This window comes from Cyprinus carpio, chromosome B11 (assembly GCF_018340385.1).
Source record: "Cyprinus carpio isolate SPL01 chromosome B11, ASM1834038v1, whole genome shotgun sequence".
In the NCBI taxonomy this organism is placed as follows: domain Eukaryota; kingdom Metazoa; phylum Chordata; class Actinopteri; order Cypriniformes; family Cyprinidae; genus Cyprinus; species Cyprinus carpio.
This window is the reverse complement of record NC_056607.1, coordinates 19638235-19658344: the sequence shown is the minus strand read 5'-3', so window position 1 is coordinate 19658344 and position 20110 is coordinate 19638235. Positions and strand designations below refer to the sequence as shown.

The following is a 20110-nucleotide window of genomic DNA, read 5'->3' as shown; positions in this document are numbered from 1 at the left end:
AGTAAGCAGACAGTCTTCTAATACTTTAATCAGTTGCAAAGTTACTTAAGTAACTATCAGAATAAAGTGTTAAGTATAGTAAGTATCCAGTACACTCTTAGAAATAAGGTGCAAAAGCTGTCACTGGGGCAGTACTTTTTCAAAAGGTACACTTTTGTGACTTATTTACCCCTAAAAAGATACATATTAGTATCTTAATTTTATAATTAAGTACATTTTGAAAAGATACTGCACCATTGATTGCTTTTGTACCTTTTTTTTAGATAGATGGATGGATGGATGGATGGACATTTAATGACTAAAATCCACATGCATCAGTAATCTAGCATTGGGTCCTCCTACCTGTTTGTCTTTGTTAATACCGTAATACCATTGAGCTGATTGGGGATTAGAGTGCGTTCAACTGGGCTGATGGGAAATGGTTATTTGAGGTTAAGCTTTGAACAAAACAGTGTGATGCATCCTGCCCTGATGCTTGAACGTAAGCCTGCATGCTGATACATCAGCAATTTTCTCTGCATGAAAACCAATGTTTTGTTCTCAACTCTTGACAAGCCTGGACTTATTACAGAAAATATTTATATTAATAGAGACAGATGGAGGGCAAAGGGAATATGACTGAATAAAACCTTTATGGAGCAGTTAGAAAATTTGGAAACGCACCCACATTTGTATATACTTGCACAGTGCCAAGCTTTAATGAATGGTAAACATTTTAAAGCATTGGCTTTATTGTAAAATGACTGATGGAGAACAGCACTTCCTGTTCCAGTGTGAAGGCTTAGGACATCCTTTCATTTAGACAGATTTTTATTGTTATTATTATTATTTTATTTTACAAGGGAAAGATGTAACTCTGTATACACTAGTTTGAGGTCGATTAGCATTTTTACTCAGTGATGATGAACGAAATTTCAAGATATTTATGTTACACAAGAATTATTTTTTAAATAAATGCTTTTCTTTCTATCCACAAAGAACCCTGAAAGTATTTTATAATTTCCATTAAAATATTAAGCAGCACAACTGTTTTCAACATTATAAAAATAAGAAAAGTTTCTTAAGCACAAAATCAAGATTAAAATAATTTCTGAAGGATCATGCGACACTGAAGACTGGAGTAATGATGCCGAAAATGTACCTTTGCCATTACAGAAATAAATTACATTTTTAAATATATTAAAACAGAATACAGTTATCTTGGTGAGCAGACTTGTTTCAAAAACCATACAAACCATAAACGTTTATTATATATTGTTATTTTATGCATTTACCAATTGCAATGGTGGACAAACTTTTTTTTTAGTTATTATAAATTTATTTATTTATTTATTTATTTTTATTTATCATTTTTTGCTGTTTCATGTGTTGTTCTGTGCTTTATATTATAGCTTTACTATTTATACTGTATGAACAGCCAATAGCCTATAATAGTCTGTTTAATGGTTCCATTATGACAGTATACCTCGTGAGGTGTCTTTTTTTTTTTTTTTCACAAAGTTAAGCAGATATGTTAAATCTAGCCCTAATCTCCCATATTTTATGTAGTTTATAATCTACATCTCAATTTACCAATATGTGCTTGACCTTCCTTTCCAAAATACTGATCGCTTTAGAGCACATTATCTTGCACTTAATTGCAATCAGTAAATAATTGTTCTAGGATGTGTCAGTGTAACTCTTGAGGATAGGAATTATGACGTTGCGTTGCAAGTGTAATCACAACGCATTTCAATCAGTCTTTCTCAAGCCACCTTAATCAGCAGTTTAACTAGAACCTTGGGCCCCTCCAGCCATAAATCAGGAGCCACCGGGAACCTTAATTCCACACGTAGAAGCAGTAGATTCTCTGACCTCCACATGGTCTTATAAAAGACCCAATGTCACCCGCTCCACCAATTAATAAGAAATAATTATTTTTGCAGCAATAATCTCTTGAAAGTTGACAAGTTTATTGTGTTGTGATCTTGTGTGGCCTGACAGATGAAATGACACAGAGGCTGTAAAGCACCCGTGTGGAGGCTTTCTGCTCACCTTGTTAAGGTCGAGCTGAACGAGAAAAGGCCGTGCCTCCCCGCAAACTCCCAATGTTCTCTAACCTTTGACAAATCGTCAAGTGTGACATTGTGAATCCTGTCTAGAGATGAAATGAATGCTTTTATGAGAGCTTTTCAAAAACAGTTTTAGGCTCGACTTAGATGAAAGTGAGACAGTTGGACTTCATATAAAAAATCTATGTTTTTACACGTTTGAGCTGAAGAATGTTCTCTTTTTTTTCTTTTTTTTTCAAGATGAGGACTATTTGTTTGCTGGTTTTGGCATGAAATGCACAATGTAATACTTTAGATTTAAGGTTAAAGGGATAGTTCACCCAAATATGAACATTTTGTGATCATTTACTCGTGTCAGTCCAAACCTGTATGACTTTCTGTTTTCTGTGGAACCCAAACTGAGATATTTTGAAGAATATTGGTAATCAAATGATTTTGGGTCCCATTGACTTCCATTTCCATACATTAATGTTGTATAAATGTTTAATTTTAGTATTTCCTTTCAGAACTATTTGATCATAAGCCTCATTGATCTGAGCATATGCATCTTAGTGTGTGAATGAACATTGCAAGTACTCAGATCTAGCAATCAATTCCAAAAATAAATGCAAAACCTTTCCTAACTGAAAGAAAACAGGTTGGCAAAAAGACTTTGGCGATACTATGGCATAATAAAACGTTTAATAAATTTTTTTTGAAAGGCTGGTCATTTTTGACTGGAACACCAAATTAGGTAAAGTATTTTCAGCAGGTTTAAGAATTTTGCAGAATTTATTATTTAGGTTTGTGAATATTTCATAGAAACTTAACACATTGTTCATGTGAAAACAAGTGACTTCATGACATCATCATTTGTTTTGAGTACTATGGAGAAGTGATGTCATCATAGATAAGCGTAACATAAACATTATTGTGTTCTGTGTATATGTAGATCATTCTGATTGACAGATGGTCACCAACAGGGTATGTTTATGTCTCTAATTCAAGCCTATGGTGTTTTTATGAGGCTGAGAGACATTATACTCAACTGAATGTACTTTGTCTGAAAAAGGGCGGGAGGTAATGGGCCGGTGCAAGCCCCTGATGGAAATATTTCAGAATAATGGCTTTTAAGGGAAGATTTACAGTGTGCCAAAATAGATCAGATATTTGGCACAAATACCTTTCCTCAGTCAATGTCAGTACTTTTCTCCCTGGCATGTCTGTTGAGTGAGAAAAAAGAAAAAAAAAAGGGGAAATGTAATGTTCTGTGGTGTAAAAATGATAATTTTCAGGCACAATGTTTCTACACTTAGTTTAAAAGATTAGAATGTAAGAGCATCTCACTGTATAGATGCTGAGTCAGATGCTTGAGTACCAGCCAGAACACTGTCCTCCATCATCACAAATGCTTTTGCCTTTATAATACCATGACAAGGCCATTACTACTCTTACAGGTGTGAGAAAAGATCACCCAGTGCCAAGTCACTGACCAGTTACGGTATGTGGTAAGTTTATTTATTTATTTAGATTTAAATTTTTAACATTATTCATAAGCTATATTTACGAGATATTCATAAGCAATAATAATAATAGTAATAGTGAAGGCTACGAAAAGCAAATGTCTGGTGAAGAATACCGTGTTCTTCAAAACACAAATGTTTCAAAAGGTTAGTTAACTCTGTTTATGAGCTAACCTATGCATCACACTGTATCTCAATAACACAGTGTGCTAATTTACTGTATAAATCTTACCATCTTTTTTTCCCCCCCAAAAAATAATAATTTGATGACATGCTGCATTCAGAAATAGTAATAAAAAATATTTTCTTAAAATAAGAATAAGTATATATGTATGTGTGTGTGTGTGTGTGTGTGTGTGTGTGTGTGTGTGCGTGTGTGTGTGTGTGAGAGAGACTCTGGGCCACAAAACCAGTCATAGGTGGCAGGGGGATATTTGTAGCAACAGTCAACAATACATTGTATGGGTCAAAATTATAAATTTATTGTTTATGCCAAAAATCATTAGGGTATTAAGTAAGGAACGTGTTTGATGAAGATATTTTGTACATTTCCTACTGTAAATATATAGAGAGACAGACAGACAGACAGATCATCTCAGGTGACTTTACATGATTTTAAACACATTTAAAAAGCCACTTGAGTATCAGTTGAGGAGGTTTTTAGGAACTTAGCTTCAGGTTATGCCTAAGATCATCCTTTACCTGTGGTAAATTCACTATGAAGAACAGCCTCTCATGGCTTACTGAATAAGTAAAAGCATCTCAAAAATAAAGATAGGATTTTATCAGCCAAAGTGCAGAAAGCTGAATGAAATTGAGGGGTCTCTCTGAGACTGAAGCCCAGACTGTGTGCAGTGAGAGGAGAGGGCATAAGACTCAAGGCTGGGCACTTAGACATAAATAATTGACAGGACAGAGTCAGTGTCACTGTTTTGCTGCTTGGAGAGAAGAGAAGCCTGTCAGTTGTGACAGTGAGGTAAAAAGAGTGAGAGAGGGGTCAGAGCAGCAGTCTCAAGAGAGACACTAGACTAGCCTGAACGTGCTTTACCCACATATTTCAAAGACAATGGAGCATCATTTAATCTGTCTCATTGTGGTTTTAATAGTGAATCAATAACAGAATCTCAGAGGAAATCCAACTTTTAGTCTTTGACTTAGGTTTGATATGAGTAATAAAAATTGTACTCAATTTAATACATTTTATTATCACAAATTGATTGGACTGATCAGACCGAGTACCACAACACTCGTAGCCAACCAGCAATCGGGGGTGTTTACATTCATGATAGGAGCGGGAGATTTGTTAAAAGACTGCCAAAAGAAAGATGGCGGAGACATTACAAAGAAGAAAATGTCAAGTAAATCACTGGAAAAATAAAGGTTACGATCAGACAGGAGGTAGGACCTGTGTTAATATTTGAAAAGCTTTTAAGTACTGGAGAGGCCTTAAGCACGATGTTGAAACGGACACAGAGGTTTGTTGGATACGCGAGTAACATTGGCTTTGTTTCACAGACACAGTGAAGGTATACTGTTTTAATTCTGCTATTTGAAATACTTGTACTGCTCGGCTGAACTCCATTACGCAGTGCTGTTTGTTGTTGTTATATTATGACAAAAAAATTATATAATTTTGCTGGGCAGCGGTCTAACAACGTTCAATGTCAAAATGATGGTCCATCAAATTAAAGTCGGCAGTATTTACTGTTCACAACAGAGCAGTTGACAGAGAAGGGAAGGACGTGGTTTGACTGTTACGATAAAAATGTTAAAGGATCGACGGTAATATATCCAGTAATGCAAACAATTCAACTTTTTCTCAGATGTTGACGTTTTGGATAAAAATTATTTATATATTTAAATAGTTATTTAAACAAATATTATTTAAATGTAGAGCCTATCAAATGTATTTATTTTATATAAATAAATTTGATATAAATATTAGGGCTGGGAAAAATATTGACTTCTGGATTTTCTCGATTCTCTTTTGTACAAAACATATCAATTCTTAAATCCCAAGAAGCGATTAGGCTTTTTTCAGTTAATTAAAGGGTTAGTACACCCAAAAATGAAAATTCGCCTGTGTTTTACTCACCCACAAGCCATCCTGGGTGTATGACTTTCTTCTCTCAGACGAATCAAATCGGAGTTGTATTAAAAATTTTAATTTGTCCTGGCTCTTGTAAGAGAGCTCTTCTTATTTTTATTTAATTTTTAATATAAGTCTGATTGGATTCGTCTGAAAGAAGAAAGTAATATATACCTAGGAAGGCTTGAGGGTAGGCATGGGCTGATTACTGGTTTCAAGCTATACCACGATTTGAACATTTTACGGTTTTCAAAACCACTAATATTTCCGTTATACCGTTCCTGCGGTATGTTTTCCATGTCTCCTCAAAGACTGAAGAGTAGGAATCCCTCAGGCTGAGTGCAGTCTAGAGAGTAACACTGACCCTTCCTCCTGTTGGTCCGAGCGAGCGGTCAGTCATGTGTGTAGGATGGCCGACCTTAAGGCCCTGGTACACTTTACATTCAGCGTTTCTTTCCTTCTCACGCACAGCCGCGTCCGCACAGCTTTCAAAAGTATACTCAACCATAGATGAGCGTGGACTGATGAGCTCGACATGGATGAGCGCAGCTCTCCGCAAGCCCTTTTGATGACAAAAATAACGTAGATGGTGGGCGGACGGCCAAAATATACTTTGGCCTTTATGCGATCGGCAACCAGCCATTTTTTGCCTTATTGCAACTTTCTGTTCTGGACTTGCACAAACTGCGTTACAATGCAATCATTTTCCAAAATGTCATTTATGTGAAAATATGAAGTCTGTTAACGCCCGTTAACACAGGCCAGAGATGCTGAAGATGGACGCACAGAGAAAAAAACTGTAGCAGGCAGATCACTCACTGCTCATGATGCACGAACTATTGGAAGAAAATCCTCAATATTGATTTGTGGGTTTATATGAATGTGTTTCTGAGGGGAGCTGTCTTCTGAAAAGTTTACATGGTATAATTTCACAAAGCTTGTCAGAACATTCTGTTTTTGCTTCAAATTGGGTTATTATTAAATCAGATTATGTGTATGATTATTATTATATAACTAAATGATCTGAAATTATATAAATGATATGTATATGAATTATATAACTAAAATTAAATTACCGTAATTACAGATTTAGGTTAAATAAAGATGTCAGTCTTTATTTTTCTTTTTTTTCTTTTTAGGAAACAAACCAAAGAAAAAAAATAAACTAATTCTACTGTTTCTAATATTCTGTATGTTGCTTAAAAACCAAAATATATTGTGTCCAGACGGATTTTTTTTTTTTTTTTTTTTTTTTTTTTACCCAGTCATTTAAAAATAACACATTTTTAGGGCTGTAACAACAATACCGTGATGCAGTGAAACCGTGATATTTTTTCTTAAGATTATCATACAGTCAAAATCTCATACCGGCCCATGCCTACTTGAGGTAAAAATTTTATTTTTGGGTGAACTAACCCTTTAACGGAACATTCAGTCCAACCAATAAATTGCAATAATTTGTGTTTGTTACATTTGATATGAAACAAAGTCTCAGATTTAAAATTCTGTACATTTTATTACAGTATTAAAACAATGAATGACATTTTGGCTCTGTTTAATGTGGAGTGACTCATCAGTTCAGATCAGGGACTTTGGCTAAACATCGTGAACATCTACACTTTCATATACCAGTTTCAGCACGAAAGAAATGATTAAACATCTGAAGGTATGTTAAAAGAAAGTATAACTTACCGAAATCCGTATCCTGTCTCATGTATTCACTCAATTAGTGTTTCAACCATGGAAAGATATAGGTATAGATAAATATCCAATCGTTTGTGCAAAGCTGAAGCTGCTTTGAAGGACATGGAGGCGCCAGCATGATCACTTGTATTTTTTTTTTCTTAATAAGAGTGGAAAATGAAAATTGGCTACGCCATTATTTTTCCTAATAAAGGTAAGAGTATACATCATTCTGAACTGCAAAGTGTCTACTGTTATTTGTGTGCACTTACAATATCAACAAAATGTGGTGCTTTTTTTAAAAATAAAGAAAACACAGAGGGTGGCTTTCTGCAGTCTAGATCTTGAGCAGGAACGTTTCACAAAAACTGAACCGAAACTCAGCAAATACTTGCCTCACTGTCATGATAAATACATATATAGAATGCACGATACGGGTTTCAAAAATGTAAAAAAAATAAAATAAAAAATTGTGGGCACTGGGCCAAGATTTTTTTTGCAGGCAATAATAGCCTAATAATAGTGCAGTGTCAGGCTGAAAAAGAAAAAAAAAAAAAGAAAAAATAAGATTACCATCATAATGTTTTAAGAATAAAGTCAAAATCCCAATTATAAAATCATGTTATATTGCATGAAGTTAATGTGAAAATTACACCTAGGCATACTCTGCAAAAAATAAAAAAATAAAAAAATCTGTGGCATCCAACCTGTCATTCTTCATTTAACACAAAAAAACAGCAATAACAAGTAGGTTAATTGACGTTTTTTGAAACACTAATTAATCGATTTCATGAGACATTCATTTATATTAAATTGTTCTGATTTTTTTTTCAATAGGCTATGCATTTAAATATTTATTCATGTTTATTTCGTGCTGCAAATATTAAAGGAAAATATTGATTCACATGCCTCTTGAACTGAGGAGAATATTACCTCACTAATAAAAGAGCGTAAAATTATTTTTTTGTTTGTATTTTATCTTAAAATCGACAGAAGGCTGAGGCTTTGTGTCATAATAAATGTAAGCACAAAGCTTATTGCGATTATTAGGTGGATTGTGTACTACAATGAATGGACTTATAAAACATAAAATATTTCCTTGCATTTATACCATTATTAAAACAGCTTGTGAATCGTCACGTAACGTTATCTACTTTAGAAAAATCGTGGGGCCGGTGTTGTGCCGAATTCTTCACCCCTGCCAGATTCTGCATCCCCTCGTTGAAGTCACTACCTGATTGCCTAATCCCAACCCCACCCCTAATCCTAACCCCTCCCCCACACCTACTCCTAAACCTACCAATACCAGGGGGTGCATAATCTGGCAGGGTGCAAATTTCGGCACTACACCGGGGCTGACTTGGTATGCCCCTGTGGAGATCTGTGTTTTCACGAAAACATTAACCTTTACAGACATAGTGTTTGAGTAAAGAATGTGCTGTACTTTTCAAACATCAATTATTTATTTACCCTTGCATTGGGAACAAGCGGAGATGTGTCTCCAGGTTGAGCGCGGCGCGTCAATCTGAATGGAGACAGAGTGAAGTTAAGAGGTTTCGCTGACAGCTTAAGGATCCAATGGCATTATGAATTTTTACTGACAAGCTCTTTTTAATGCTTATCATTGGTTAAATATTTGTAAAAACCTCTGATTTAAAAAAGTGAAAGTGACGTGACATACAGCCAAGTATGGTGACCCATACTCAGAATTCGTGCTCTGCATTTAACCCATCCAAAGTGCACACACACAGCAGTGAACACACACACACTGTGAACACACACCCGGAGCAGTGGGCAGCCATTTATGCTGCGGCGCCCGGGGAGTGGTTGGGGGTTCAGTGCCTTGCTCAAGGGCACCTCAGTCATGGTTTTGCCGGCCCAAGACTCGAACCCACAACCCTATAGTTAGGAGTCAAACTCTCTAACCACTAGGCCACAACACACCCAGCCCGATCTCACGGCAATTCATACATATTTTATGAGGTGGCTAATTCATACAAATTCGTATGACCACAGTCGTACAAATTCATATGATTTTTGCCAAATTGTACGTATTTTACGAGTTGCACAATTCGTATGAATTTGTATGAATGACCCACACCTAACCCCGCCCCTAAACCTACTCGTCACTGGGGTCCAGATAAATCGTATAAAATCGTACGAGTGAGGTCATACAAATTCGTACGAATTAGCCACCTCATAAAATACGTACGAATTGGTCATGAGATAAGCATTGGCACACATGACTAGGCTAGGGTATGGCAACTGCCCTACTCTGCCATACGGAAATGCAATTTACGTGATTCATGTAATTCCTAACTGAATGTGAGAATACATGAAATGTTTTGCATTTTAAATATATTGAGCATACCAATAAGAATGCATGTGTGCAACTGCATATTTGAAAATGTTATTTGCAAGTTGTTCAAAATGACTTACAACTAGAATTATACCTATAATTTCCTTCACTGTTATTTTTCTTTATACTTTATAAAAAATACTGAAGCAAATGTAGTTGCTTTTCCATATACATAAAACTGTGTTTTAATTTTTGGAGTTGCAAGGAATTTTGTAAATATCATCTTTTATTATGTACATCTGTAAACAAAGACTTTAGACATTAACAGACACATCTAAGATGCAGAATGTAAAACCAAAAATCGCACTCAAATCTTGTTCTTAATCCCAAAGGCTAGATGAATATCTTGTTTACTCTGTTACACTCTCTCAGTTTGTTCCCCACAGCGTCCTCAGTACCACAGCATGAACCACAGTGTCATGCTGACAGGTTTTTGGCCTCTTCCCCAAGTTCTTTAGATTATGGATGGTTGCTCAAAGAGACGGTCAGGTGTATCAGTACGGGAGTCTGGCTGCTGTGACCTCACCAGAGGGGCACTGGGAGAGAGCTGACCTCCGACACTCACACTGCATGCTGCCTGCAAGTAAATCCACTTCACATTCAACCAGGACTGCAAAGGTAAAGAGGAGCAAAGTGGTTACCACTGTCCAGAGAGATGTTGAAAACAAATTGAACAAACCCTCAACTAATATCCATAAAACCAATGACCCCTAACAAAAATTTGATATATCTGATTCATCATTAGCCACATGTTTAAAACCTACAACCATCTATCTATACTACCAATTTACATAACTAACTAACTATTAAAATCTCTATCTATCTATCTATCTATCTATCTATAAAACTATACAACAAAATATCTATCTATCTATCTATCTATCTATCCTACAGAAATACATCTCATACTTAATGTCTATCTATCTATCTATCTATCTATCTATCTATCTATCTATCTATCTATCTATCTATCTATCTATCTATCTATCTATCTATCTATCTATCTATCTATCTATCTATCTAATGTGTGTGTGTGTGTGTGCATATATATTCAATAATGTGTTTTTCTTTTCTCGTTAAAAAAAAATAGAATACTTACATTTATTTATTTTAATCTTTCATTTTTAAATTCCGAAATTGGAAAGTGAACATGAAATTAATCGCTGTAACACTAACCGCCATACTGTGGCCCTGAGTAATGAATAATGTTGTGGCTACTTATGTTACTTACTATAAGAGATGCTCTCGTCCTGACCCACAAATCAGATTACAGCACATATCAAGTAAACCTGACAAGTGAGTTGAAATGCTAATCAGATAGAGATGAATAGTAAATGTGACGGGGTCTTTGGCATAACGCTACTGCGCTCAGCTCCAGGACTTTCTCATAATAGCCATCTGTTTTTATTTATGCCAGCACATATCAGTGACTTAAGAGAACAAAGGAGATGTTTCCAAAAGATCTAGTATGCCCTTTAATCCTTTTTTGAGTAAGCTCCACTGAAGTGTGAAAAGTAATAAAAAAAAGTTTAAACCTTTAAGCACTAGTGATTTGCATTAAAAATGTTTTGTCTTGCATGCTCAAAGCTAATATGCTAATATCTGTATGCTAGTGCACTCTATATGTTGATGAACAAATTTTGGGGAAGGCAAGATTTGATTTGATTTATTTAATTTATTGAAAGAAATTAATACTTTTATTCAGTAATGATGCATTAAATTAAAGTGAACTTTATATTTTTTATATTAACTGTTTTCAACACATTAGGGTGTTTTCTGAGGGATCATGTGACACTGATTGGAACTACAGAAAATTCAGTATTGTCACCACAGATTTATATTATATTTTAAAGTATATTAAAATAGAAAGCAAGTATTCAACAGCTTTGGTGAGCATAAAAGGCTTCTTTTTAAAATGCTTTTTTTTTAAAAAAAAAAGTTTTGAACGGTGATGCATATATATGTGTGTGTGTGTGTGTGTGTGTGTGTGCATTTATACATGTATTTTGTATGTGTATTTTTTTTATATATATGTAATTTCTCTCTCACACACACACACACACACACACACACACACACACACACACACACACACACACACACACACACACACACACGTACAATTATTCTTAAAAATAATGTTTGTTTTCTCCATTGTATTCTCCATTAAATTACACTGATTTTTATCCAAACAAAATTCTAGATTGATAATGCCCCTTCTCTTGATACCAACTACATCGAACTAGCAGCATTTTATCTAAAAGTAACATTAACAATAATTCAGACCTATATTAATTTTAAAATGTTGACCTTAAAGTTAGTGCATCAATCATGTGGACTGCTTACATGGTACTTGTGCACTGAGTTTACCACTTTTTTGAAGCTCATAAATTCAAATGCATGTAATTGCATGGACAGAAATAACCATTAAATTCTTCTGTTCAGGGTTTGGAATGAAATTACTTGGCAGAATCATTTTTACGAGAGCTGTTCCTTTAAGATCAACTCATCATACTTATGATTATGTATTACTGTGTGATATAAATGGTTGTGCTTAAAGATTACAAGTCTGTATAAGAAATTTCCTTTGAGGAGCACAGGGTTGAATAGTCTGAGTGAATTTAATGAACTCATCTCATTCCCTGTGTACTTCACCTCATCTGTGGCAGGAGGTGTTTGTTTACAGGATGGATGCCAATATTTTTATTTACACAAATGAAAGATATCCATCATTTTAATTCAAATAATCGCTATTTTCATTAACACAGTACAACGAATAGATTTACAGTGTTTATTATTGCTGATTATATTTACCACATACATACTACTACTAACACTATATAGTTTTTTCATATAAAAAATAAGTGTAGTGCTTGTTACATCTAATACCCTAACAATGAACTGCTTTAGTAAATCAGGTAAATTGTAAAAATAGGTCAGTTACGCTGTGAGTAGATTTGGTAGTACAATAGAATATTTGTATATGCAAGTTTTTATTATAAAGTTCATATAAAAAAGTTTTTATATATAAAGTTTCACATAAAGAAATTCTGTATACAGCTTTTGTATTTGCGGGAAGGTAATAATACATACTAATATTAAAGTTATTCTGTGTCTGTACGCCTGGAATAACAAACCCAGTTCTGTCAGAAATCTGCCTGACTTTTACATCAAGTTTTAAAATCAAATATACTTTGCAAAGGTTTGATTTGATACTCACACATGCCTCTATTTCTGTTCATCAGCATGGGTGCAAACTATTTAAGGCTCTTGTCTCACATTAAATCCGGGACGGTGAGAAAAGTGTCAGCAATGCTGTCTGGATTTAGTTTTTTATAGGGTTAACGTTTTCCAAATTACTTGTGTGTGAGATTGAAAGTGAAGGGCGTGCTCCTTGCTGGGAGAAAAGTGTGTGAGCGTGGCCCTAATGCGGAATCTCATTAAGGCAACTGTCAGGATTCTTCTATTTTACTCTCACCTCTCCTATTCCGTAAAAGCCAGACTGTCGTTTCGAGTGAGTCTGCCGCCAAAGAGGCATTTACAAATAAATGAAAAATGTCACAATTGATTTTACTCTTCCAAGACTACAGCGTGTCAGCTTTGTCACAAACTGTCTTTGTTGTTCTCCGTCTTCCAGGTCCAGCACCCGCACGTGGTCGATAGTTACTGACTGGTTCGGGCCCTTTCCTGCCTCGGCTCCGGTAAGCCCTCAGACAATGACCTTTTATTTGTGTTGCTTTTATGTGTTCTGCATCTCATCCTCTGGCTGAAAATACCTCACTGATCAGCGTTCAGGACGGACGGCGGCGCAGGAAGCATGGAAGCGGGGGGAAGTAAACCAGGAAAATGGCGTGGCATGCTGATAGGAGTGTAAGCTTAGTACGGTTTTTAACCCTTGCGGTGAATCGCATCTCCGGAAATGTTGAAGCAATGTTGCTCGCAGTTAGCAGCACCATTTAACCCTTATATCCAAAAAAAACTTGCTATCTTCCTTTGGATGATGGATTACTTGAATGGCCGTGTCGGTACCTGCTGGTTGCAGAGGATCACACTGCTGTAGTGAGTGGTGATATTTTTCCTTTGTGCCAACATGCGATACGATTGCTAAGCTTTTCCGTCAATCCATGCGTATTAAATCCTCACGCAGCTCCTGTCGACCAATCGATAACATCTTCTGCAAGGCAATCTTATCACAAAACTGTTAGTTTGACACAATTTTTAAAAGATTCGCACATATAGATAATGTTTACTATTCGTCTGCTCCTGATGTATGTCTCAAAACATTAAATAAGAAAACAGCGGTTTTACGTTTTTTTTTGGCGCGCTATATACATTTTTGTTGTGTTTTTTTTTATGTAACAGAACAACAGCAAAATAAGCGAACATTTGAAATGAATCGTTCTGGTTTTGCTGATTTTTTTTTTTAAATCCGCTGTCATAACTGCGATGTCCTAATAAAATATTATTTGGCTTAGAATTTCTTTATTTTGTGTACTGTCTCAAGTCGCCATTTTAAAATATTCTGGCACATAACTGGTATGCATGGTTTCATGACACACACATCAGCACAAAACATTTTACACCACACAATGAGCTTGCAGCCAATCGACAACACAACACTATCCATTTTTGGCGACCGAAAGCATTTTGTCTATTATTCTTCGTTATCATTATCCCATGCGTATGTTTTTAGCATTTATTGTAGCATCTTATGACCAGCTGTCATTGTTACATTTTGTGGTGTGGCTCTAGAGAAACTGTATTTCAATCCTGTTCTTAATGAGATTACAGGCAATAAAACCGCTTGACATGAAATGATATAAATTTGAGACGTTAGTGTGGTCAGGACTTAATAGTCAGTTCAATGCTTGTCACATGACATCAAGAGCAACACATCACACAGAGACAGTCTTCTTCCCTTTTAATCTAAAACAGAGCTCTGCAAATATTTCAACCATGCCTTAAAACATTACACAGAACATACTGTAACAATGGTAAATTGTGCACATTTAAATTGTAAAAGCTATAACTAACTAAATTCCAATGGATTGCAGTCATTTACCAATAGTAATATATTGTCACGTACCTATATGTCCAAACCAGGACCACCAGGCACTAAGTTCCTTAGTGTGAAAAATAGTGGCCACTCGGGACACTTACTGCCCTGCTCTGACCCTGGTTGGACAGGGGAACTGGACAAAAGCTGTAAAGAAAAAGACCTGCAGTGTTTGTTCAAAGAGTGGAAATGGTGCGTGGCATTCACTTGGGTAACCATGGAACACAGCCAAGCACTCTTAAAAGGGGACGGCATGGGACACCTGTTGTGACCTTTCCCTGCCTGCCGAGCTGCAGCAGAAGGTTGAATGGAGTAGAGTGAATTAGAGACTAATTCCATCTCCTCTAGACATTGTTCGAACATGGACGCCGAATCTGCTCTCCCCAGAGCCAGCTTGGCATGCTTTGTTCCATAGATCACACAACTAAAGCATTTCAAAGCTTGGGTATGTGGAAGTTTGTCACAAGAGGTTTTGACCAAAATTGGGTCCATCATGGAGCCTTTTACAACAGCTTGACTCGCTCGATATATACAGGGTCCATATAAAGTTCCATTAGTCTGACTGTTCCTTTGTTAAAGGTGCATTTCACAGCTTGTTTGGAGAGATTTTAAGATGCATGTACAAACCATTCTGAAGCTCTTGATTGATATTTGACAGCTGTGGCCCTGGAGGTAATAACTCCCTTAAAACCGAGCTACTTTGAACTTCAGTTCTTCTGTTCTGTTTTAGAAAGGTCATACTTGAAATGCTTTAAAAGTTTAGGATGCAACAGATGTTCTTTGTTGCATCAGATACCTTACATTGATTACATGGTTTTGATTTTTTAGTCAAATGGTTCTAAATTGCATTTATTTTTTTATTTATTTTTTGTTTAATTTCACCTCTTTATGTTGCTCCAAAACCATATATCCTTCTTTCTACTGTGGAATGCAAAGAGAAAATGCAAAGACTGCTCTTTCATGCATGCAGTTACAGTGAATGGCGACTTGAAGCTTTAAGGCTTAAAAAAAGACACAAAAACATAAAAAAAATATCTTATGTTCCATACAAATCGTCTGAAGCCATACAATAGTTTTTTTTTTTTTTTTCAACAAAAAGAGCAAAATGTATTTTATTATTTGCTGAAAATCTTACCAAGCTGTCCTTGGCACAGTTGTAAGGTTTATGAGAAAAGTACTGTTGTCAATTTCATAAATGAATCGCTCTTTGAGTCAGATCTTTTCAGTGTTTTTTTTTTTTTTTTTAAATGGAACTCACTGACTTTATTATCCAGTTGTAGTGGTTAACAGCCCACTGGAGGAGAAAATTTATGAATGAATAACAGTGTCAATTTTGTATGATCCTCAAACAAAACTATTATATGGCTTCAAAATACTTGAAATAGTGCACAAATCATATGGAATAATTTTATGATAATTTTATAATGCATTTATGTTCTTTTCTTAAAGTTTGAAAGGTTAGGGAACATTCTTTAATTTTGTTCTGCTGATACAGTGCATTCATAGCTTTGAGGTAACAAGACCACTTTACTGAGGGTCTGAGTGTCACGTACACGTATATTTTCCCGTAAATAGTAATAAACTGATATCAGTATATTAGTTTATTATTTCTGTTTTCCACATAATGTTTATAAGCGTTCAAAAGTTTGGGGTCGGGAAGATTTTTAAAATGTTTTTGAACAAAATGTCTCATGTTCACAAAAGCACCTTTACTAGATAAAATACAATAAAACAGTGATATTGTTAAAAATTATTATAACTTGAATCTAAATTGGATATTATAATTTTTATTCTGTTAAAATGTAAATGCTTATTTGCGACCCTGTAATGATATTTTGCATCACATGTAGACCCGGAAGATATTATTATTATTATTTAATAATTTGCACATTTGCTATCTGACTTAAGTAAAATGACTTTATGCTAGAGCCAAAGTTATATTGAAGCTTCCAATGTCGTTTTTTTTTTTTTTTTTTTTTGGCACCATTCAACTATTATTCAGATAATTTCATCTAAGTAATATCTATTATTGGATTTTATAAAAAATAAAAAATAATTTTCAAACTGCAAGTTAACCCCCACCCACCACCCCCCACCCCTTTGACATTGATAGAGCATCTGCCATTCACAGTTTGCCAGTATTTGCATTCTGAATTTTGGTTGGAATTTTTCTTTTTTACATCTGTTTATTTACCTTGTGCTGCCTTTCAGGCACTTCCTTCAGGAAATGTAAATCTAGTTTGTTGTGCTATATCAACAACAAAGTAAATGCATTAGTTAATTAGCAGTTAAGTAAAATTTAACAACACCTGTTTTTACAGTCTGCATGTTGAAACAACACTTCTTAAAGTTAATATGTTCAATGGTGTAGTAAATGAAAGTATACTGTGGCAGTAACAGTGATCCAAGTCTTGCAGCTTTCACAGCTCTTTGGTTTCAAAATATTTTTAATTAAAATAATTTTTTTCCCATTCACCTTTAGAACTCATCCGTAAGGTTGTTTGGTTTTGATTTACTACTGTCATACTGTAGGATTAATTTTGGATAGAGTTTGAGTCACTGGCCAGGCGTGTGGTGCCCTGATGTTATTGTCCTGTCTCATAAAATACTGACATGGACAATGAACGATTTCAGAATTTATTCTCCAGGTATCAGGACAACTGTAGCATACCATGGGGAGATATTCTCTCAAAGCAGAATTTTTTTCTTTATATATGACAAGCTGTGTTATCTGCTCAATAGTCTTTGTGACAAATGCTAGCTTTGCATTATAATTCACATGACATTTCAAGTGATGAACAGAGAGCATCAGTCTACAGGTGGGATCGCCAGACACCACTCCTGCGGCCCCTTTTCAAGCCTAGCACAACAAATAATACAGCAGCTTCTGACATAGGTGACAGAAGTGACTTTTTACTGCCTCATTGCTTAGATATCTTAACTGGATGCCTGAACGGGTGGTAACATATTAGGTTTCATCGTAACTCAGTTTTTTTGTGCTGTGTATCTCACGTCTATATATTTGCATAGAATTTGCAATAGGTTCAAGTTTGTCACTTATTCACCCCAGCTAACGACAAAGCTCTCAAAAATTAGGCTAACATTCTGGCTAGGTTGTTATGAATGAATGTTTTCCAGTAGCAGTAATATCATGCATTTAAAGTGATCTGGTTTTAATAATGTTCTTAAAATGTTAGAAGAAATGTTAGTTGGTAGAAATAACATTTTCATAACTTAGTTGGATTGTTAGCAAAACCTTATCAGAACAGGTTTTTGTTAGTTGGTTCTACGTTAACTAACAAAAAGCTGCTTACAGTAGCTGATTCAGAAGCGCCAGATTGTCGTAGCAAAGTCTGAATTACCTCCTCTCCTAGGTTCACGAAACGGTTGTCCATAAAATGCATTGCTGTTCTGTTGTAAGTAATCTTAAACAAGTGTTGTAAGTGTTCCAACAGTCCAGCTCAACCTGGCAAAAACTGAACTTCTTGTCTTCCCTGCCACTCCAACTCTACAGTATGATTTCACCATCCAGCTAGGTTCTTCTACAATTACCCCATCTAGGCTGGACTACTGCAATGCTCTTCTGGCTTGACTTCCATCAAGCACAATCAAACCTCTAAAAATTATTCAGAATGCAGCAGCACGACTGTTCTTCAATGAGCCCAGAAGAGCCCATGTTACACCTCTCTTCATCTCCTTGCATTAGCTACTGGTTGCGGCTCGCATCAAGTTCAAGACATTGATGCTTGCATATAGAACAGCCACAGGCTCAGCACCCACCTACGTCCACTCACTATTATGAATCTACGTCCCTTCCAGAAGTCCGAGATCCGCTAGTGAGTGACGCCTCGTGGTTCCATCACAGAGAGGCTCAAAATCACTTTCCAGAACATTCTCGTTCACCATTCCTGGCTGGTGGAATGACCCTGTCGGAGAGTTTGACAGGGTCTACTCTCTGGAGTGGTTTTAGCAAGCCGACACTGAACTGGGGCCTCTCAGTGCCTCTACCCATTTGAAGTGAGAACACAAGAGGATACCGGCTCCACATAAAGACTATTGAATCTAGCAAACATGTTGGGGTCACCCAGCCTGCAGCTCTACAAATATCTGTCAGCGAGGCGCCACGAGCCAGCACTCATGAGGATGCAACACTTCAAGTAGAGTGAGCTCGCAACCTGAGTTGGGCACACCCTGTGCCTGAAAGCCAGGTTGATGGCATCCACAATCCAGTGGGCCACCCTCTGCTTAGAAACGGTCTTCCACTTCTGCCGGCCTCCGTAACTGTCAAAGATTTGGTCTGAGGTCCTAAACCTTTGTGTCCGGTCTACATACCATCTCAGGGCTCAGAAGGGGCAAAGCAAAGCTAGGGCTGGGTCTGCCTTCTCTGGGGGCAGCACTTCCAGGTTCACTACCTGATCCCTGAAGGGGGTAGTAGGAACCTTGGGCACATAGCTGGGCCTGGGGCCTCAGGATTACCTGGGAGTCAGCCGGCCCGAACCCTAGGCAAGAATAAGCGTGTAAGGCAGAGGAAGCTTCTCCTCAGGCCATATAAGCATCGCCGGACAGACCAGACGAGTACATACAGACCAGGGAGGGGAGGCACGGTTCACCCTGTGGGATGGAGGCGGTAGTATGACACAACTGCATTGGGGGACCCCCGTATACCCCCCTAGTCGCACCACTGTTGAGAGTAGTAAGGGGGGAGTTAACAGGTCGGTTTCTGGAAGAAAAAGGTGCCATCCCCAACCTGGTAAGCCCTTCATGCACCTTCAGAAAAAATGGCACCGGGGCGGGGCAATGAGAACCAACGCAGACCACCCCGAAGAACTAGTTGTCCAACCTTGAGGTGGAGCCCTACCCTCACGACAGCCCGGGAATGCATAGCCGTTATTTCTGGATCTGATTCAGGCATTGCTACAGTCCCGGAGGCAGCAGTGCAGCCGAATCTTCCTCTCCAGAAGGCTCCGCCTCACCCTCCAATGCAGCAATCGACATCCGGGTGTCGGGAGGAGCACCAAAGGATACTGCTGGTACGCTCCTTGTAGAGGTCCCAGCACGCTCCATTGGCAGCTCAACTGTTTGCGGAGTGCAAGAGGAGAGATGGTCTCCCGAGGGTTGGTTCCCTGGAGGGTTTGCCATCAATGTTACCCTCAGACCGCCCGTGCTGCTGCCTGAAGTTTCCCCGCCTGACTGTCGCCATGACAAGTACTAGATCGGGGCAGAGGCAATGGAGCTCCACCCCTTTGAGGTAACATAGCTTGGACTGCAACTCTGAGATGATCATCTTCCTGTATTGAGAACATGACTCATCCACAAACGCCACCTCAGCGTGCTAAATGCCCAGGAACGTGAGGCAGCGATCACGACCAT

The 20110-nt window shown here is 37.0% G+C and overlaps 1 protein-coding gene across 4 annotated transcripts in view; it reads left to right on the top strand.

Annotated features, from left to right (window-relative positions):
* The first annotated feature begins 13077 nt into the window (after window positions 1–13077).
* Window positions 13078–20110, top strand: part of LOC109078415 (inactive N-acetylated-alpha-linked acidic dipeptidase-like protein 2) — a 241726-nt gene continuing 234693 nt past the window's right edge. The window contains exons 1-2 of one of the 4 annotated variants that reach the window (XM_042734434.1): window positions 13078–13198; window positions 13322–13385. Coding sequence is in view for 2 of the 4 variants with exons in the window: in XM_042734433.1 (XP_042590367.1) it covers window positions 13698–13743 (46 nt within the window). In the remaining 2 variants the exon portion in view is untranslated. Of the gene's footprint in view, window positions 13199–13242; window positions 13744–20110 lie in introns of those variants that run through there. The other 3 variants (XM_042734433.1, XM_042734432.1, XM_042734435.1) reach the window with 3 other exon arrangements.